Here is a 22836-nt window from a genome sequence, read left to right as displayed (position 1 = left end):
AATGTCATATGGGCACATGGACACAGCATTGCCAATGATATGCAAGTCCTGTATGGCCTTCACAAATCTGAAGGAATATTTCACCGTGTATGTGGAAAACTTGGTCAAAATTGGTTGTAACAATTTGTCCAACCATTTGGCCAATTCACGTACAGAATTGGTCATAGATAAGATGGGCCGTAAAGGGACATCACTTTTGTGTGTCTTGGGCCACCATACATATGTGGGCGTAGCGAACCATGAGGATGAATCCTGTCATATATATCATAGCTCACTACTCTTCCAGCAAGCGTTTTTTTTAGCTTACTTTTGAGCAAGGCTGTCCGGTCATGTCGAGCGACAGGCCCAATGGATATGAATTTGGACCTGTCATTAAGAATGGCATTCATTTTGTCGATTTATAGTCACGCTTGTTAAGGATGACTATTCCCGTCTCTTAGGTTTACTGATGTGTTTGTCCAGGTTGGTCTTAAGGCTTGCAGTGGTGTATGACATTCGCGTTGCATGTGAAAGTGGACAGGTTGTTTGGAATCCCATAATGTGCGTGCGCTAGATCAGCTAGGTGTGCTTTCAAGGATTCAGTGGACGCTGGGTTGTGGTGGAATAGTTGGGAGTAGAGGAGTTCGAACTCAGCAAATACCTTTTCCCTGTTTGATTTGGGATGAAGGCACACCAAAATTTAAACCATGCGCAAGAACAAACTCCTCGCTTTCTGAGAGTACATGGTAAGTGAGATTTGTTATGTATTTAGTGGCATTATTAATTGCGTTGCCAGACTGCTTCTGATTAAGTTAGTTTATGGTATGACGTGTTTCAAACAGGTACAGTTTATGGTGCGGTCACCTATTGAAGCAATGAAGGGATCAAATCGAGAAGTGAAAGAAATTTGCACTCAAACCAAGTGCAGTCTAAGGCATGGCATAAATTAGTAACCCTATTGCCAATCTGCTCAATCTCATCTCACTTAGATGCTTACTCAATCATGGGACTGTCTCACTTTAGTATTAGCAATACTTTTGGAAATGAAAACTGGCACAACCTTGGATTTAATACACACTTGCAGAAATTTAATAGATAGCTTACTTGTTCTTAACTTACCTGTAAGTCGAACTATATTCTTGATATCCCGAATTTGGCCTTTGTTCTACCTCTATCTCAGGTATACAAATAGTTGTTTGGTAGCACAGAACTGAAGTATTGCTGAAAAAGAGACATGTCTAAGCTTTTCCTGACAAAAGGATGGGAATCGTCATCCTTTAAAAAATGTGCTGTATCAACAAAATGCACAACATTCTTAATGACGGGTCCAAATTCATATCCATTGGACTTGCCACTCATGATGACCAGACAGCCTTGCTTGAAAGTAAGCTTAAAAAGATGCTTGCTGGACTTGTGTAAGAGTAGTGAGCAATGATGTATATGACAGGGTTTGTCTTCACGGTTCGCTGCGTCTGCGTGTGTATGGGCAAATTGTCACAACCAGTTTTGACCAAGTTTCCTACATACACGGTGAAGGACTCCTTCACGTTTGCAAAGGCCATACAGGACTTGCGTATCGCTAGCAGCTCTGTGTCCATGTGCCCATATGACATTGCCAGCCTATTCACCAATGTTCCATATAGGGAAGCCATAGATATTTGCGCTGCAGCACTATATCAGTGACCTAGACCCACTACCAATGTGTGAATCAGTATTCATTGAACTTATGAACTCAGCAACTTGCGCATTTGAGTTCAGTTTTAATGACACCATGGATGCCCAGATAGATGGTGTTGCCATGGGATCCCACCTAGGTCCAGCTCTTGCAAACATCTTTGGGTTCCATACGAAACGTGCCTTTGATGGAATGACATCTAAGCTCCTACCACTCGAATATTTCCGATATGTGCATGAGACATTTGCTGTATTTAAATCCACAGCTGCATGTAACAATTTCCTTACACATCGTAATGGGCTCTATCCTGTGCTCAAATTCACCTTTGAAACGGAGCAGTCAAATGAACTCCTCTTCCTTGACGTACTAGTTGAGAAATCTGCCAGGGGGTGATCTACCATGGTCTACTGCAAACCTAGCTTCACTGGTCGATATACACATTGGGATTCTTACAGTTCCAGACACTATAAGATTGGTCTTATCGACAACCTTGTAAATAGGACCTGCGCCCTTTGAGCACCATGCAAGCTTGATGCTGAAATAGGGCTCGTCAAAGGCATCCTGCAGGAAAATGGATACCCTGATCAGATCATCTTGTGCTGTATATCTCTCAAACTCATGAACAGGCTTACGGCCGTCACTTTCAGCCCTGAAAAGTGCCCAATCTACCTCCGATTACCCTGTAAGGGCAAGGTATGTCAAAAATTTGAGCAATTGGTGAAGCTAGCTGTTTCATGCTACTATGCAGTAGCAACACAAGTAATATTCACCACTAACAGGACTCTGCCATCAAGTCAAGAAGATATCCTGCCTATCACACAAATGAGTAATGTAGTTTATGAATTTCAGTGCCAGTGTGAAGCTAGGTCTGTAGGCCGTATGTCCCAAAGATTGGTGGATCACTTCAAACAGCAAGCTCCAGCTCATGTTCGCAGAAGGTAGGGTACAGACTGTACCCAACCAGCCCAAGCTTGCAAAACTCAAAACAGTGTCCAGCATTAGATGTAATGCTGTGATTGGACAACATTTGCTAAATAATCCTCAGTGTGCTAAGAATTACACTGATAACCAATTTGAGATTATCAGTCAGGCTCGCAATGTGGTGCACTTTTGTGTACTGAAAACTACATATATTAATACATGGCCCTGCTGTTAGCAGACAGAAAGAACAAAAAATAAGTGACAAACATTCACTGGCTCATTCTGCAGGGCAATGCCTTGACCAATCATTGCCAAGCTACCTGGTTTAAATTTCAAGCAATGTCACCATCACTGGTGCTTTCTCTATGGCAATGCCACTTGTCATCCAATCAGCACTCTTCACATACAGTATGATGTGTTGTTTTCCCCTTTATTAGTATTCTTGCGAGGTGTCCTGATGAGTGCAAGACAAAAACCTTCGACATGTCTCTTTTTTCAACAGTACTTAAGTTGTGTACTACCAACTGACTATTTATGTTAAAAATGCAACTTATTTATTTGATGAATGTTCTAATGTCCTAAGACTTCTCATTTGTTTTCCTTAGGTTGGGTTACATGTTGTTCATATTTGTCTGCCAGAAGGAAGTGCTACAGAGGAGGTAACTGAGTTTTTTGGATAATCATTGTTTTGATGTGCTGGTTTAAACCAACTTAAATTCTATAGACTGTACCACCACACAGATCAGAAAATTGGATGAGGTGTAAAATGGGTGGATGATTTGCTATTGCCTGGTAATAAAAGACAATTTACTTCCATTCTCATTCAAGTCTCGGGCTGGTTACATATAATTGTATAAATTGTAAAGCACAGAAACATATATGTATAACAGGTCTTATCTGGTGTTAATGCTGCACACAAGCCTCCTCCCTTCTTTCTTCATCTCCCCCTGTCACCATTTTCTCGCTTCCTTTTTCCTCATACACATACCTTGCTTCCCCTTAAATGTAGTTGTGCTCTTTGCAACTACACTTGTTGTGGTATTTCACTTCCTCACCATTGAATGAAGAAGGTTCTTCTAGTTCTGGACTGTCCCACAAGAGGGGGACAGTGTCTGTCTCTGATATAATCCAGTTCATAATATTAAATTCCTCTCTGACTTCTCCTTTCTGGAGGTAAAAGACCCAGCTTGTTCATGCTTTCTCCTTAATTCTGGTATCATGTTTGTAGATCATTTTTGCAATTTGGAGACCAGAACTATGCACAGTGCTCCAACTGTGGCCTGCCCAAGGCTCTATACAAGTTTAATGTAAATGGCTCTATTCAGTTCTATTCCTGTAGAATAGTAGAAAAGCTAGGTTTTAAATTTGACTTTGAATTGGAGCTACCCACTACAAACGTTTTGGAAAATACTAAACTTGACTCTTCCAGTTCATGAATATTGCTGAAAGAAGAGACATGTTGAAGCTTTTTGTCTTGCACTCAGGACACCTCACAAGAATACCAATAAAAGGGGAAAATAGCAATTTATTCTGTATGTGCAGAGAGTGCTGATTGGTTGGGAAGTGGACTCTGATTTAGTAGAGGCATTGTCATGGAGAATGCACCAGTGATGATGACTGGTTAATTGCCAAACAAGAACAAAAATTGCTGGAAAAACTCAGCCGGTCTGACAGCATCTGTGAAGAGAGACAGAGAATTAACGTTTCGAGTCCGTGTGACTCCTCTTCAGAACAGACTGACTTCTGAACAGTAATTGCCAAATGTTGTTTGAAATTTAAACCAGACAGCTTGACCCTGATTGGGCAAGGCATTTCCCTGAGGAATGAGTCAGCAAAGGCTGTTCCTTGTGCTGTTTAGCTGAAACAGGTGCAACTTGTGTACGTGTTCTTTTAGTCTGCAAAGAATAGGGCCCTGTGTATTAATATATGTAACTGCCAGTATATGTAGATGTGCCAAATGGCAAGCCCGACTGACAATCTTAAGTTGGCTGTCAGTGTGATTCTCAGCCCACTAAGGATTATTTAGCAAATGTTGCCCAGTCGCGGAATCACATCTAATGTTGCACACTGTTTTGAGTTTTGCAAGCATTGGCAGGTTCGATTCGGTCTGTACCTTGCCCGTTGCAAACAGCACCTAGGACATGCTGTGTGATACGATCCACCAGTCTTTGGGACATATGGCCTACATACCTACATGGGCACTGGAATCCCCACCCCCTTTCTGTATCCCCCTTCCTTTTGTTTTTTTCCAATAAATTATATAGATTTTTCTTTTCCCACCTATTTCCATTTTTAAGTATTTTAAAATATTTTATGCTCTCCCCACCCCCACTAGAGCTACACCTTGAGTGCCCTACCATCCATTCTTAATTAGCACATTCGTTTAGATAATATCACCAACTTTAACACCTATGTGTTCTTTTGTTCTATTGTTGGTGACATCTTTTGATGATCTGCTTCTATCACTGCTTGTTTGTCCCTACAACCACACCACCCCCCCTCCACTTCTCTCTCTCTCTCATTCTCTCTCTCTCTCTTCCCCCCCCCCCAAAAACACCTTAAACCAGCTTATATTTCAACTCTTTCTTGGACTCGAACTCAAGTTCTGTCGAAGGGTCATGAGGACTCGAAACGTCAACTCTTTTCTTCTCCGCCGATGCTGCCAGACCTGCTGAGTTTTTCCAGGTAATTCTGTTTTTGTTCTGAAATTCATATACCACGTTACTCATTTGTGTGATAGGAAGAATACCTTTTTGGCTTGACAGCATCATGTTAGTGGTAAATACCACTTGTGTTGCTACTGCATAGTAGCAGTGTGAAGCAGCTAGCTTCACCTGTTGTACAAATGTTTGAGAGACCTTGCCATTCAGGTAGACTGAGCACTTTTCAAGGCCAAAAGTGATGACCTTAGGTGTGTTCCTGAGTTTGCGTGATATACAGCGCAAAATTATCTGATCAGGGTAGCCATTATCCTGCAGGATGCCTTTGAGCTCTATTTCAGCATCAAGCTTGCATGGTGAGCAAATGGCTCGGGCCCGACGTGCAAGACTAAAAGCTTCTATATGTCTTTTTTCAGCAATACTCAAGTTCTGTACTACCAAACGACTACTTGTATTCCAATTCTCTTCTGTCTACATGCCTGCCTTTCACCTTCCAAGTCCAGTTCACCCATCATTCCTGAACTTGCTGACCTACATTTGACTCCTAATCTGGCAACACCTCGATTTAAAAGTTCCCAACCTTGAGTTCAAATCCCTCCTTCATGGTTTCATCCCTCCCTTTTTCCGTAACCTGCTTCAGCCCTGCAACCCTTCGACTGTGTTCCTCCAGCTCTGGCCTCTGATCCCTCAGTTTCCTTTAGCCTACCATTGACGGCCATGCCTTTAGCTGTCTTGGGCCTAAGCTCTGGAATTCCCTCTCTAAACTTCTCTGCTTCTTTACCTCCTTTTAAGACATTCCTTGAAACCTATGTATTTGACCTGGCTTTTGCCCATCTGTTCTAATATCTCCTTATGTGGATAATGCCACTGTGAAACGCCTTGGGTGGTGTTAGGACATGGTTTAAGCAAATATATTGATATTTGTGTGTGTTATGAATGAGTTTTAGCTTTAATGTTGAGGTTTGATTTGTATTTCTATCTGTGTGTTAAGAAAAGATTACATTGAGTTTTAGTTTTACTTTAGTTAGCACTTTAAAAGATGCCTGCATTGCTAATAAGACTTTACAACTCTTTGCTACGTGCATGTGAAGCAGTAACATAGAGTTGACAGCTGAGTCGCTGTGAGTGAGTGCGTGAAAGAAAGTTTGAATGCATGTGGTGACCCAGGGTAGAGGAACATCAGATGGAGAGTTCAAAACCCCGCAGGTGAACTCTTGTGGAAGGCGTCTGGGAGAAGATTCCAAAGTGAGTTCTTGGAGAGTGGAGATTGGAAACCCTCGTGTGAAAGATGCAGTTCAGTGAGACTGTCTCATGGTGTGACAGTCGTCTGGGAGAGTGGAGGAGAGATCGATAGCAGCTGTTTGAGGTGGCATCTGTCACTTGATTTCAGAGTGTGGTGTGCCTGACTACAGGTCGCCAATTGGTTTACATGGACTGTGTACTTTCTGTGAACAATAGAGTATAAGATAGCTTTTGTAACTTGTGTTATCCGTACAAATCTATATATATCTGTGAAGGAGTATTGTAATGTGGTTCATCTTGTTTAAAAAATGTTTTATGCTTTTGTTAAAAGTTCTTTAGCTGATTCCGGTAACTCTGTTCAGTAGCCTCTTTCTTATATCTAACCAAATAAATAAAAGTTAGGATCTATCAAGTTGGGTTCCACCTTGGGATCAGGCTTGTCCAGTGGTAACTTCAGCTGGGGATCATACCAGTATAAATATGTAATATAAATGAATGTTGTTGTAATTAGTTTTTTGGTGGCTTAGGTTTTAGATGAGATCATGAAGCTAAATGAAGACCCTAAAATCCGAGGCTTGGTTCTTCCCCGCAGTCTTGTCATGAGCGATGCGGCAATAAATGCAGTGATTCCCGAGAAAGATGTCAATGGGTGAGTGTTCTCTTTTATTCAGCAAATGAGCCTTCTCCACTAGGGTCTGCTAGTGCATGATAAGAGCCTCACATTTGCTGGGAGAGGCAAGATTTAGGGGCCGATGCAGGCGGAGTTTAAAAGCAAGTATGAATATTAAATTACAGAGCATGGGACCCACATGGCTGCCAATAGTTTGAGAAGGGAGTGTGGAATGGACACGAGACTCCAAATAGGACGAGTGTAGAGATCTAGGAGGGTTGTAGGACTGGAGAAGGTTAGAGATAGGAAGATTATGGAGAGATTTGACCACAAGGCTGAGGATTTTAATATTGAAGCTTTGCTCCTTGGAGAAGAGAGAATTGAGAAGAGATTTGAAAGAGAACTAGAGTGCACAGATTTAAAGTGATTGGCAAAAGAATCAGAGGTGATATGCAAAAAATCTTTTTTATGCAGCGAGTGGTCATGATCTGGAATGCACACCTGAAAGGGTGGGGGAAGCAAATTCACTCGTGGTATTCAGGAGTGAATTGGATAAACACCTGAAAGGGAAAAAAATCGCAGGGAAAGGGTGAGGGAGTGAAAGGAACTAAATTGCTCTTGAGCAAGCCAGCATGGACTCGATCGGCTGAATGGCCTCCTTTTTTGGCCATAACCATCCTATGATTCTTTGCTGCACCTAATGCAGTAGCTAATGTAGGTCAGTGAGCAAGGAATGTTGGGTGAAGGGGTCTTGGTGCAAGTTAGGATACAGGCAGCAGAGTTTTGGTTGAGCTGAAGTTTATGGAGGATGGAAGGCAGTCATTGGGAACAATGGGGTCTGGAGATTACAGCTTGTAAGTTACTCATAAATGCTCACAGTCTCATTTGGTCAGGAGAGTAATGCCAACTCTTTTTCAAAAACTCATTCTCTCAATGTAGACATTATTGCAAAGCCAACATTTATTTCCTATTCTAGTTGCCCAGCAAAGTTGGTGGTGAGCTGCCATCTTGAGCTACTGCAGTCTCAGTGATGTAGGTCCACCCACACTGATTTTACAGAGGAAATTCCAGGATTTTGACCCAGTGGACAATTCATGAACAGGTATAGTTCCAATCAGGATGGTGTATGACTTTGAGGGGAAATTGCAGATGGTTATGTTTCCATGCATCTGCTGCCCTTGTTATTCTAGGTAGTGCAGGAAGGTATCGTCAGATAAGCCTTGGTGAGTTACTGTAGTGCATCTTGGCTGCAGTGTGCACTAGCTACATGGTGCACTGCTGACAGAGGGACTGGACGTTTAAGTTGGTGGATTAGCTGCCAGTCATGTGGACTACCTTGTCCTGGATGGTGTTAAGCTTGAGTGTTGTTGGAGCTGTGCTCATCCTAAGTGCAGCTCCACAATACTCAAGCTTGATACCATCCAGGACAAGAAAGTCCATCACACTCCTGACTTGGTCTTGTAGGTAGGGAAGAGGCTTTGTGGAGCCAGGAGTTTCTTGCTATGAAATATGCAGCCTCTGGTCTACTATTAAAACCACAGCATTTATGTGACTTGTTCAGCTGAGTTTGTGCTGAATGGTGAGTCCCTCTCTAAGGATGTTGATGGTGACAGATTTGCTGATATTAATGCACTGAGTATCCAGGAGAGATGTTTAGATTGCCTCGTTGCATATAGTCATGGGTTCACTGTAGAAGCTGACTACCAACAAATCTCTGGTCTGTAACTTATCTTAAATTTGCTAATTTATGCTTCTTTCCCAGAATCACTGACATTAATTTAGGAAGATTGATTCGTGGGAATTTCAGTGAATGCTTTGTGCCCCCAGCAGCAAGTGCAGTAATAGAACTACTGGAGCAAGCAGGTGAGAACTGCAGGCAGAGCACTGGGATCTTCCCATTCCTCGAACATGCTGGTGTTCTAGCTTGCTTAACAATATTTTTTTTAAAAGACACAGAATTTTGATTGGTTTAGTATCCAGTTTCATCTCTGACATTTTGAGTGCAAATCGTGACTGTTTTGTCACTTTGGTGATTTGAGTTGGATCACTTGTGTCACTGTGCTGGCTGCCAGCTTCTGCACAGAATAGAATTGCACAGCATAAAAGGCCATTTGGTTCATCATGCTGCTGCCAGTGCTTTAAAAGAGCTCCTTTTAAGCATACAAAACAGCTTTGTTATGGACAGGAGGGGGTTAATTTAAACAGCCCTGATTTCTCTTCTCACCACCCTTCATAAACAGAAAGGTGTTCTTTGATTTTTGATTTCCTTTTTATAAGTGGTGCTGTATTTTCCCCAACCTTTCAGTTTTGGAGTGATCCAATCCTTCATTAATAACCCCACAGCAAACTCAAGATAGGGTAAAATAGTGTTAGTAAATGTTTATTTTACACACACAAAAGTGGGGAGGGGGTGTTGCTACATAATCCCTGTACATTCACACAATAAAAGAGGTATAAGGAAAAGAGAGAGGTACAGGGCAAAGGCCACAAACAAACTAAGAATTAATGCTTCACGTGAGTCCAGAATCAAAAGTCCAATCGTGTATCCCTTCAGAGAGGTTAACAGGCTGAAACTGATGCAGATAATCACTTTTCCAGTAGTACTGACTTCCACAATGTAGAAGCACGTGGAGATGAATTAGTCTTGTAGTAGACACTGGCACAGAAGTTCTCATAGAAACAGTGTAGATGAGGGCCAGGCAATTCAAACCTTGACAGAGCCCTTTTTCTGAGCTGCGGCTTGGGAAAATGGCAGACTACCTTGGTTCAGCTCCACAAGGCAATTTTATAGGCTCTACCAGGCTGTGGTGTTTGTTTGGGGGTGGGGGGAGAATCATATGACATAACTCCCACTTCTTCCCCTTGGTTTGAAGAAAGGATCTATATTCCTGGCCTGGATTCTTGATGGTTAATGTTTCACCCATTGATAAGTTTAAGAGAGATTTCAGGGCCCCTTTGTCCTCACAGATGTATCGTCTCCATTGGCCAGAGCTCTGCCTTAGGAATGTAAAGGGTCTTTGCAGTCACAGGGGCAATTGATGCCTCTTTAAAGAAAATGAGGTCTGTGCTGATTTTGGAAAGCTCAAAATTCATTTCATGAGTCTTGGCTTGTCAGGCTTCAGTCAGTGTAAAGCCTTGTCCATTTTTTAAAAATATTATAACGTAGCCAGGGTGATTATATATTTTCCTTCATTTCTTCTGGGCATGACAACTTGCTTTTGTAGAGTACCTTTAACATCATAAAATGTCCAATGGCACTTCACAATAGTGTTATCTTATAAAACTTGACAGGAAACCACCTAAGGCGATACTAGAGCATGTTAGGTAGGATTTAAAGAGCATCTTAAAGTAGAATAGAGAGGCAGAGAGATTGAGGGAAGGAGTTTCAAAGTTATTCCTGACCTCTGAACAACCTAAAGCACTTTACAGCCAATGAAGTACTCTTGAAGTGTAGTCACTGTTGTTGGGATGTAAGGGGTATAAGGGATGGGTAGAACCTCTCACGGGCAGACTCTTTAGAATGTCTCATTCTGTATTGATCCTCGTCCAGCTTTCACCTGTGACCCCAAGTAGTTGTTAGCATGCAACAGTGGCCACAGCCTGATCGTTCATTTGGCAGGTGGGCCAAACCACGTGAGGATAGCTACTGGATCTCCTAGCCTGGGTGACTTAGGGACTTGACTACCCTGGCACGTGAAGACTGATACCAGCAGACTGGGTGGATGAAACCAATCTAAGGTGGTGTCAAAAGTTGGATCAGCACCATGTTGTGGAATGCATAGAGCTTGACAAGACATAGAAGTCACCCTGGTCACCCATTGAATGTGGATCTATTTCCAGCCGCCTAGACTCATCTTGCCACTGGACAAAGATAGGTCAGGATGAGAGAGTGAGACTGATGATGCACAACTCTCCCTCACTATAATCCAGTTCACGTGGAAATCATGTTCACTGTTGCAATGTAGGAAACACGACAACCAATTTGTGCATATTAAGCTTTCACTAAGAATATCTTTCAACAAGTGTACCAGTTCATACTTGCTCTCACCAAGCAAATTATTCACTTGTTTTGCTGTCTGCTGGTGCCCAATCTATGGTGCTCTGATCTCCCATCCTGTTACATAGTGAGTGCATTTCTACAATCTGTCAGCCACTATTAAAATGACTTGCAAACATTTGGTTCTTGTGAATGCACACGTAGTTGTTGCACAGAATTGCTCATTTATCTTCCACCTGTCTTCCAGATTTGTGCACTCCCGGAAGGAAGGCCTTGATTGTAGGTGATGATTGTTTGCAGGGAGCAGTTCTGCAGAAGCTTTTACAGATGGAAGGGATGGCAGTTGTGAGCTGCCAGTGGCAGAACACAAACATCATGGAACTGGTAAGAACCCTTATTCAAATCTGTGGGATACTGAAAGTAGCAGTCAGTGGTTTAAAATTCAACATCGCTTAGTTTTAATGAAACATTTTGCTGAGATTTCTATAAATCTTATTGATATTAAGAATATATAAAGTTACAAGATTATCCAAAATCTGTGAGGAATTGCCTAAATGAAGTAAGTTTGTTTTTCCCTGTGCCAAAGATGTTTCTCAGGATGTTATCTGTCACCATTTTACGCAATTTCTTTTGAGCTGAGTTTCAGAAGTACACTACAAGAAAAATGGTTAAGATTTTGAGAACAAATAAATGACAAAGTTAGAGAAAAAACAGATGCAGTGAACACAAGATTCCCTCAGTCTTTCTTTGGAGCTCTGTCATTGGAGAATATTGTAGGATATTTCACTTTGGATGTGAAGAAACATGTGATTTTCCTAGACCTGAAATTCTGCTGTAGGATGCTGTGTTTCAGTGCCCGGTTACTTGAATATACAATGTTGGCAAACAGTTCGAGTATTGAGGTCTGTTCTGGTATACTAATATAAAATGGAGATTAAAGCCAGGGAAAGGGCAAATCGAAGCTTCACTGGAATTATTTTATTTTATTTGTTCCTGGGATCAGAAGGTCACTGGCTAGGCCAGCATTTGTTGTCTATCTAATTGCCTTTGAGAAGGTGATGGTGAACCGTACCTTGAATCACTGCAGTCTGGGTGGTGTAGGTACATCCACAGTGCTATTAGAAAGGGAGTTCCAGGATTTTGACCCAGTGACAATGAAGAGCAGCAAAAAGGTTCCAAGTCAGGATGGTCTGTGACTTGGAGAGGAACTTGCAGCAGATGGTGTTCCCATGCATCTGCTGCCCTTGTCTTTCTTGGTGGTAAAGGCTGTGTGTTTGTTAGCTGCTGTTGAAGGAACCTTGGGGAGTTGCTGCAGTGCATTTTATAAATGGTACACACTACTGCTACTGTGCATTGGCGGTGGAGGGATTGAATGCTTAAAGTGGATGTCTGGAATGAGAGGTTATAGGTGTGAAGAAAGGCTTAAAAATTGGGGCTTTTTTCATTGGAAGAAAATTAAGTTTAGTGGAGTATTTCAAAATTCTAAGAGGACAAATGGTTAAAAACTGTTTCATCATCACTGCACTGAGCTAACCTGAATGAAGACTTAGTCAAGATGTTTTGCTGTATTGGGCAGAGAATTACAATTGCTTATTATATATTCACTTGTAGTATTGTGTGATGAGCAGTGGGCAGGCTGACTCTACAATTGAATCTGGCTCTGTTGAGTGATAGTGCTTGTGGGGACAGGTACACTTGTTAGGGGAATTGTTGCTTTTTGATTGCACTGCTGTAATTTTGTTAAGCACTGCATCCTGGTATGTTGTGTCTTGCGTGGAATTTGAGAGACGTACTGGCAGAAGTTCACTGGTGAGGAGAACTTTGTGATTCTCATCTTTGTTCTCCCTCAGGCCAGGCAGTGTTTTGTAATAACCCTGTCCACTGTGATCACATGGCTGGGTGGGTTCCTCCGTCATGTCATGGGCTATCAGGCTGTGGTTACTAAGTTCCTCCCCATCAGATCCTTCCTACACATCCAGAGTCTCGCCCCATCTGCATGCCCTCGAGGTAGCTGTGGTGGAGCAAAAAAAAAACTTGTCCACCTCCTTGTGGAACCTGCCTCTGCAAAGAAGCTCTGGAGAGAGATGCAGTTGGTTTTTTTAAGGTTCATCCTGAGCAGCTCTGTTATGCAGGACTCTGTGACCTACTGCTGTTCCCAGGGACACACATTGAGACAAACGCCAACTGCAGCCGGAGGATCATCAACTCAGTGAAAGATGCTCTTTGGCCTGCCCGAAACTTGTTGGTCCTGTGGTGCAAAGGGACTGAGTGTTGCACACTGGCACATTCCAAAGTCCAGGACTACATGCTGAGAGATGCACTAAGCTTGGGGCAGCCACTACAGAGGCGCAATGGGGAAAGGTCGCTGTCTTAAGACCTTTCAGCCATAGTGCACCGAGGGGCTGGGAATTGTATAGATCCCCTCGGGGTGTATGACTCACATTGAATGTATATAGTGAATATTACATATATCACAATTATATTAAAGCACCTCAGGGTGCAACATGATCTAGGTAGAAAACTTGAATATTATTGTACTTTCTGTGATGGCCATTTTGAAATGTTTTGTAATGTTCTTTCAGATATTTTATGAATAAAGTATATTTTTGCAAAAACAAATCAAGCTGTGGTTCCTAAGAACTCCATGAGCTTAGACATCTTTGAGTCTGTGGGGATTATGGGAGAGAGAAGATTGCATAAAAGCTGTAAACAAAGCACTGGGGTTCGTTTCTAGAGGGAAAAAATTGGCGAGCAGAGATGTTATGTTAAATTTATATAAAACCTTAGTTATGCCAAGCTGTGTTCTGTTAACATCGTATGGAAACCAGAACTGTTACAGAGGCACAGGAAAAGATGCAAGATTATCTACAAGGATACCAGAGCTGAGTAATTTTAACTATCAGGAAAGACTGAACAGGCTGGGGCTCTTTCCTCTGAGAAGGTGGAGAGGTGTCCGTACAGAGGACTTAAAATTTTAAAGGGGTTTAAAAGGTTAGGTGTAGAGAAGATATTTCTATTTTTGTGGACAAGTCCAAAACTAGAACTCATAAATATAAGAGTGACTTCTAAATCCAGTGAAAAATTGAGGAGAAACTCTACCCGGAGAATGGTTTGTTAACACATGGAATAGGTGAGGTGAGTAGTACAGATTATTGAAGGAGAGCCTAGCTATGTACCTGAAAGAGAAATGAATAGAGGGATATGTTGATGAAATGAAGTAGGATGGGGAGGTGGGGGGGAAAGAGCCTCAAAACATGAGAAATAGGAACTAGAGTAGGCCATGTGGCTTACTGAGCCTGTTCTGCCATTTGGCAAGATCGTAGCTGAACTACATCAACTTCATTCCCACCCTATCTCCCTATTATATTCCATCTTTTACCTTCTTACCCAACCCTTTTACAACCTCTTTATGTCCTTCTCACAGCTTACTTTCCCACCTAGCTTTGTATCATCAGGCTTACATATATTACACCCAAAATCTCCTTAGATAAACATTGATATAAATTGTAAGTAGCCCAAGCATTGATCCATGTGGCACTCCGCCAGTTGCCCCCTGCCATTCTGAAAATGATACACACATTTCTACTGTCACTTATTTGTCAACCAATCCTCAGTACATGCAAATATATTATCCTCAATCCCATGAGCCCTAGTCTGTGGCACCTTATCATGTCTTCTGAAAATCCAAATATACTAGATCCCCTTATCTACCCTATTGGTTACATCCTCAAAGATGTAATAGATTTGTCAAGCAAGATTTCCTTTTCATAAAACCAATTGCCTAACCGTGTTGTGAATCCGCACCCCCCCCGCCCGCCCCGCCACCACCACCACCACCCAGTGTTACCACGTCTTTAATAATTGACTTCAAAATTTTCCCTACTACTGATGTCAGGATAACTGGCCTATAATTACATGTTTTCAGTCTTTCTGCCTCCCTCCTCTCGAACAGGGCTGCATTTGTTACCTTCCAATCCACGGGGACAGTTCTACAAGATCATAATCAATGCATGCACTATCTCTGCAGTCATCTCATTTAAAACCATAGATTGTAGGCCATCCAGTTTTGGGAGTTTTTTTGGCTTTTAGTCTCAATTTCTCCAGACTCATAATGAGTGTAAACACCAGCATTGGCCAGCTGGGCCGAATTGTACTTCTTGCTATTCAATATTGTCTACTCACTGACCACAGTGCAGTCTTCTCTACATTGAGGAGATTAAATCCCAATTGGGTAACTGCTTTGTGGAACATCGCCTTTCAGTCTCCTGTCTCTGGGCTGCAATGGCTCAGGCAGAATAATTACGGGGGTTGTGTTTTTATTTTATTTTATCTTACCTGGAACCTCTATTTTATTTTACCTCTCCCTAGTCGGGCTGGATGTTTGATGGCTTCATTGTGGACATTGAAATATAAATGCATTGCGAGTAAATATCCTGCTCGCAATGATGAAGTAGGTTAATTGTCAGTGGCACAGTGCACTTAAGAAATGTGCAAAACTCATTTCCTTTATGGCATGGCTCAGCCCTAATATTTGAGTGCAGAATATTTTCTGAGTTGTCAAACACCATCCAGTACATTCTTGGACTGTAGGCATTGTTGGCAAGTTTGGCATTTATTGCCCATCCCTCATTGCCCTGAGTTTGGTATAACTGTGGTTACTTCAGAGGGTATTTAAGAGCTGACCATGTTGGTGTGTAACTGCAGATCAGATGAGGGCGTAGGTTTCCTTCTCCAAAAGAAACTTTCAGGCAATTTGGCAGTTTCATGGTCACTTTTGCTGATAACAGCTTTTTATTTCCAGATTTATTTTTTATCTTCAGTCAAATTCTCAAAGCTACAGTGCTGGAATTTGAACTCTATTCTCTGGATTATGAGTCCAGGCCTCCAGATTACAAATCCATTAATATAACCACTATGTGACGATACACCTGTGCTCGGGTGGCAAGCAGTAGCTTTTGAAATCTAGTCCTGAGAAGCAGTCAGAAATGATTAGAGGGGATGGGATCTTGTGTATTTAATGCCACTGGTGTAGGTGCACCCATTGGGGAGAGGCTTTTGGAGGGGGTAGAGTGGGGTGACCCTTTTTCTGATGTGGTGAGTTTTGTTTCTGTTTCTATTCCCTGATGATCATTTTCTCCATCCTCTTCCCTGCCTGATACAACTCTGTGGATTGTGCCTTTGCTCTGTTTATAGGCTGTATAGAAGGCAAACACCTTGATATGTATCACAACATAGACGTCAGTTTGCATCCCTGTGTTGCATCTGAATATGTGTAATTTTCTTGACATGCATTGAATCAGAGTGGATGAGGTTGCATAGTTGAAGCCAAATTAACCGAGCAGGGCAGGAAAAAATGGGAATGATTAAAATGGTCTTTATATTTTGTAACATGTTCGAAATGGTCAGTAACCTTTCTCCTCCTTCAAAAACCATCTCAAATTGAAGATTCCCCAACCCTGCTCAAACTCTCTGCTAGTACATTCTGAAAGCTGTGGTTCAGTTGGTAGCACTTTTGTCTCTTAATCAAAAGATTGTGGGTTCAATCCTGACTCGAGTCTTGAACACATAATCCAGATTCCCACAACCAACATCACTAAAACAGATTTTGGACATTATTTCATCTGTTTGTAGGACCTTGCTGTACGCAAATTGTCCACTGCATTTCCTACATTACAACGGTGACTGACTGCTTCAAAAGTGCTTTGTTCACTATAAAGCACTTTGTGATGTTCTGAGGCCATGAAAGACAATGTATAAACGCAAGTTCTAGCTTTCTTTTGCTTGGTGTCTATTCCTCCAGGTTTAAGTGGCTTGGCTCATTTTGTTATTTTAAAGATTTCAAATAAGTGGAAGTTACCAGTTATAAGTTCGTTTACACACAAAACTTGCTCCATGGATATACTTGGACTTGCCCTTCTGTTTGAACTTTTCTGCTTTTTCTAACGAGTGTATTGGTTTCTTTTTGTCAGTTTAAAAGCAATCAGTTGCAGTTAGTTAGTTGGATGGATACAGTTCTATGAAAGTTGGTTCTTTTTTGCCTTGCTAGACTGCATGATGAATCTAGCTATGGAGATTTGTATAATTCTGAACTTGAAAGTTTGGGTGTTATTTAAAACTGTCCAAATTTCAATATTAAAAGTATTTTGGATCCAAACACTTGGGTTAATCACGTTGACAAAAACAACAATCTGGCTACTAAAAATCTGAATTGCTGCCTAATGTGCTGAGTGTTTCTAGCATTTTCTGTTTTTTGCTGTGAGTTAATAATCAGTTGTAGTAATTCCTCTCTGGGAGTGATTTGGAAAGAGAGAACTGGCCATTATATACTGCTTTTCAACGTTTACGATGTCACAAAGCACTTCACAGACATTGCAAGACATTTTGAAGCATGGTCCCTGTTGTAATGTAGCAAGTGTGGTTGCTAATTTGCACACTGAAAGATCCCACAAACATCAGTTAAATAATTACCACCTCATCTGTTGATGTTGGTTGAGGGATAAATATTGGTCAGGGCACCAGGAAGAATTCCCTGCATTTCTTCAGTGGGTGCCATGGAATCTTTTACATCCACTTGAGAGGGTGAATGGGGCTGGGTTTAACGTCTCATGTGAAAGACTTAGTTCTGCACTGGACTGTCAACAACTGCAGTTTGCATTTATATAGCGCTTTTAACATAAAACATTCCAAGGTGTTTCACAGGAGCATTTATAAAGCAAAATTTGACTGAGCCAAATCAGGTGATAGGGCAGTTGGAGAGGTTTTAAGGACCTTCTTAAAGGAGGTAAGAGAGAGAAGCAGAGAGGTTTTGGGAGGGAATAATGGCCTAGGATGCTTAAGGCACGCCCGACAATAGCAGAGCACTTAAATTCGGGGATACTCCAAGAGGCCAGATTTCAAGGGAATGCAGATACTTTGGAGGGTTGAGTGGCTGGAGGATATTAGAGATAAGGAGCAATGAGACCGCGGAAGAATTGGGGGGGTAAAAAAAAAATATTAAAATTGTGGCATTGCATAACCAGGAGCCAGTGTAAGTCAACAAGCACAGGTTTAATAGGTGTGAGGGGCTTTGGAGGACCTCTGTTTCATGGACAGTAGAATGTGGAAAGCCAGCGAGGAATGTGGAGGAATAGACAAATGCATAAGCAAAAAAGGCATGGATGAGGGTTTCAGCAGCAAGTGAACTGAGATGAGGGTGGGGAGTCAAATGTTAAGCAGGCAGAAATAGGTAGCCTTAATGATGGCATGGATGTGTGGTTTGAAGTTCAGCTTGGGGTCAGATACAACATCAAGGTTATGAACAGCCTGGTTTAGCCTCGAGTTGCGAGGGAAAGGGATGGAGTCAATAGCTAAGCAACAGAATAAGCAAGGACCGAAGACAATGTCTTTGGTCCTTCAAATATTTAATTGGAGAACGTTTCTGCTCATTCAGTACTGTGTCGGATAAGCAATCTGGTCATTTAGAAACAGTGGAGGAGGTCAAAAATAGACTTATGCAAGCTTGACATTGTTTTCAAATGATGTTGCCAATGGGAACAATCAAATGAGAAAAAAGAGGTGATCAAGGATAGATCTTTGGGGGACACCAGAGGTAAAGGCATGGGAGTGGGAAGAGAGGGTACTTTGGGTAAAATTTGATAGATAAGAATGGAATAAGGTACGATTATCCTTTGATGGGAGGCTGAGTACATTGGGCATATACTCTGGAATTTAGATGAATGAAAGATTGCCATTGAAGCATAAAGATTCTGAAGAACATGACAGGCTAGACACTAAGATTGTTTCCCCTGACTGGGAAATCTAGAACACAGCTTTAGGATAATGTATTGATCATTTAGGACTGAGATGAGGACTGATATCTTCACTCAGAGGGCTATGAGCATTTGAAATTTTCTACTCCAGAGGGTTGTGGATGCTCTGTCATTGATTAAATTTAAGGTGGAGAGAGGCAGAGTTTTGGTATCAGAATTAAGGATATAGGGAGCGGGGAGGAAATTGGAGTTGAGGCAGAAGATCAGCCATGACCTTATTGAATGGTTGAGCAGGCTCGAGGATCCGTATGGTCTATTCCTGCTCCTATTTCTTTGTTTTTACGTTCTTAACCAGGCAGTCCCACCCAGCTGGGCAACATGGGGAGGCGTTGGAGGAAAATGTTGTGGTCAGCCATGTCTAAAGCTATCAGGTTGAATAATGTGCTGTTACAGACAGGAGAGACCGGCAAACTGAACTTCTTTGCTCTCACCAACTGGTCGCAAGCAGAAGTTGTCTAGAATTATTTTTAAAGTGTGCTGTGGTGTGTTTGCCAAAACCCTCAGTTTGTATGAGCCAATTTACTAATAAACACGGGGGAGGAGTGTTCACAGCGTCCCACTCCACTAACCGTGTGCATGTACTCACGCACACAGACACACACAGTAAGGGGGGGATAGATAAAAGGAAAGTTTTACAACTATGGATAGTAATAGTACAAGAACCACAGAAATGAATATTAGTTCACGTGATTATCAGAGTCCAATAAGGAGATATTTCATGTAGGAGCTCGAGTTCCGCTGGCTCAAGACTGGAGGTGTAGAATTCTCTTCATTGTTGGTGCTAATACCGCAAGATGAAGTTGGTACACAGTTAGTTCTGCAGGTGATGGTGGGAAATCTTCCAGCAGAGATGGGCTTCGAGAACTGGGCTGTTGTTCAGCCTGGAGTTCTGCTTCTGGGGTTCGCCGGTTGGATGTTAACAGCAGACTGATCATTTCTCAGTTCTCAAAGAAATATAGAGATTTCAATCTGGTCACTCGAGTGGTGTGTAACAAACTCAGATACTTACCTTGAGTTGAGATCAGGACAGGCTTCTGTGTGTGCGCTGATCGGGAAAGGGCCCCATATGGCAGTTCGTCCATTTTCAAGTCGTCAGGCTGGGAACTGGCCCTGCGCACATGCACAGAAGAAAAAGAAGAAAAGTGAAATTGTGAGAAACTGGAGGTCAGGTGATCTGAGGAGGAGTGCCATTGGAGGGGGGAAACAACAGGGAGATGGTCCCAAACAAGGGAGTGGAACTGAACCGAATCCCAGAAGATATTCCCAGGTAAAGGACAAGGTCAGAGATCAGAAATAGATCCTGTTAAACCAAGTTGAGAGAAATGAGCAAAGCAATTGACTCTGAATTAAAGAGAGAGAGCTGCGGGGAGCAAACTTGAAGCGAAGTGGGCTTGAGAGAAGTCCTGAAGATCCAAGAGGGCAGCCAAAGGTTGCTGTTGGCCTTTTAGTGCAGTGGTGTTCTGTTTGGCTTAGCTGGAAATCTCAAAGTGTGCTAGGAACGTGAAGTTTGAGTGTACTTGGCGATCCAGGGGAAAGGAATCTCGGGTAAGATTGAAATCCTGAAGGATCCTTGTTGAAGACATCTGGGTAGGAGCAACATTTGGAGAGAATTCCAAGGCGAGTTCTTCAAATGTGGAGATTAGAAACCCTCAGTGGAAAGACAGAGCTTCAGTGAGACCAGGTGGCTCATGGTGTGACAAACCTCTGGGTGGGTTGTTGAGAAATCCATAGAATCTGCTTTGGTCGCACCTGTCAATTACTTTGGAGTATGGTGTGTCTGTCCACAGTTTGCCAGTCAGTTTGCCTACTGCATACTTACCCTGAATATTAGAGTATAAGATAGATATGGTAAATTGTTTTATCTTTCCAAATTTGTATGCATGTGTAAAGATATAGTTGAGGTGAAGGGATAGTGAATATTTGAATCATTTTCTTGTTTTTATATTGAGATCTTTCTAAACTTTTTGCGTGGTGTAATATAGTTCATTTTTCTTTAACAAACGTTTTATCCTTTGTGTAAAAAGTTAGGAACTATCAAGCCAGGTTTCACCCTAGGACCTGATTTGTCCAGCATTAACATCAGCTGGGATCGTAATACGTGACCACCTTTCTTCTCGATGATTTCAAAAGGGATGTTTGTTTCTCCAGTGTCTGGAACCGGCTTTGATTTCAGGACTGATAATACCCCAGCCATTGGCTTTTGAAAGAGTTACCATCCATATTGAGGATCTTGTTTTGGGAAGCCATTGTCTGGGCAAACCCTCTGACTCTGCTAGAGGGGTAAGCTTATCAAGATGCAAATGATGGCCATTGGTCCCTCAATGTTCCCCTTTTGAAATGGACCTGGACAGTCCCCAGGTGTGAGAGAAATCTGTTAACAGCTCTGCAGATGTAACAAGTTTCGATCTGTGAGTCCCCTGGTTTTGTGATTATAATGGCCTTACAATTGGGTGTGAGGTTCCACGATGATGAGAGAAGGATTTGTTTGTTGTTGTAACTCCAGAACAGAGGGCCAATCATGTGGTCATACGACTCATAGCAGCCATCTTTTTTGGCTCAACAGAAAGTCCATTTTAAAAATAGCAAAAAGAATAAAATTTTGATACAGTTTTTGGATTTCCTTTCATGTCATATTGACCTAACAGTGCTCAATTCTGTAAGAGGTGGAACTCCCCACAACCATTTTATTCTGGTTTAAGACATGGTCAATGTTAAAACTCTTCCTTTTTGGCTGAATTCAGGCTTTCTAAAATTTGTAGCTTTAATTTAGAGTAGAGGACTTCATTCATCAATTTGAATTTGAAAAATTCAACTTGAAGAACATGTAATGCTACTTGTATGTTTGAGACCTGCTGATGAATCCCAAGAGGTCTTTGCTAGAACACTAGATTGCTTGGTTTAAATTCTGAATTGTTTTATTGCCTGTGGAATAATTTAATTTGATAGAAAGGGGCACAACTCATAGTGTTGTGTCAAGCAAGTAATTAGTAAGTGACATAAGCCTTCCACTTTTGTTTAGCTTTTAGCGAACCCAAGTGAATTGGATTTGAGTGGAACGATAGGATTTATATGTAACTATTATTGCAAAAGTAGGCAACACTGACCCAAAATCTTCAAAATGGAGTCAACCCAGTACCCCATCCACCAAAAGCTGATGACTACCCTGCCTACCACCCTCCATAAACTTGAGCTCATTCAAAACTACTGCCTCTATCTTAACTCTCTCAAATTCTTGTTCATGTATCATCCTTATGTTCACTGTCATACACTGGCTCCTGGTCTGGCTATGCCTTGATTTTTAATAAAAATTATTCCAGTGTTTACGTTGCTCCGTGGAGATTTGTGTCTCATTCTCTGTAGCCTCTTCCAGCCCAACAACGCTCAGAGATCTCTGCTATTATTCAATTCTGAACCCTTATGTATCTCTCACTTGGTTGGCCCCAGAGCTGTTAGTTGTGCTTTCAGCTGCCTGGGCCCCAAGCTCTGGAATGCCCTTCACCCATAACCTCTCTACCCTTTTCCTCCATTAAGGTGTCTACATCTTACCAAGCTTTTGGTCATCTGACCTAAGTCTGATTTATGTTCCTGTGAAGCTCTTTCAGATGTTTCACTTTGTTCAAGGCACAATATGAATGCAAACTATTTTTGAAAGCAAGTATTTATACAGAAAATGCAGCAGGACAATTTGCATTAAGTGTATGAAACCCTGAAAAGGTATAGAAGTTTTATTTTCTGGCTGGGGTGTTTTTCTCTTTCCACCCCCTCAACCCCCACCCCATTTTGATTTTCGACCTTTTTTTGGTGTATTTTTCAAACTAGAGTGACAGTGGGAACTACATTTTCCACTGTTATATTTGGGACTTTTCCGCAATTTTATTGAAAACTGTTTGCCATTTATGAATGAATTTTTTATTTTAGAAACAACTGATGATCCTTTACCCTGA

At 41.8% G+C, this 22836-nt stretch overlaps 1 protein-coding gene across 4 annotated transcripts in view; it reads left to right on the top strand.

Annotated features, from left to right (window-relative positions):
• mthfd1l (methylenetetrahydrofolate dehydrogenase (NADP+ dependent) 1 like) overlaps positions 1-22836 on the top strand; it is a 230782-nt gene that overhangs the window by 42426 nt on the left and 165520 nt on the right. For all 4 annotated transcript variants that reach the window (XM_041182708.1, XM_041182707.1, XM_041182706.1 and 1 more), the window contains exons 4-7: positions 3181-3234; positions 7005-7126; positions 8850-8950; positions 11332-11468. In XM_041182708.1, coding sequence (XP_041038642.1) covers positions 3181-3234; positions 7005-7126; positions 8850-8950; positions 11332-11468 — 414 coding nt within the window. The remainder of the gene's footprint in view (positions 1-3180; positions 3235-7004; positions 7127-8849; positions 8951-11331; positions 11469-22836) is intronic.

The sequence above is a fragment of the Carcharodon carcharias genome, chromosome 2 (genome assembly GCF_017639515.1).
Source record: "Carcharodon carcharias isolate sCarCar2 chromosome 2, sCarCar2.pri, whole genome shotgun sequence".
Taxonomy (NCBI): domain Eukaryota; kingdom Metazoa; phylum Chordata; class Chondrichthyes; order Lamniformes; family Lamnidae; genus Carcharodon; species Carcharodon carcharias.
The sequence above is the reverse complement of the archived record's forward strand: the minus strand, read 5'-3'. Positions and strand labels throughout refer to the sequence as shown.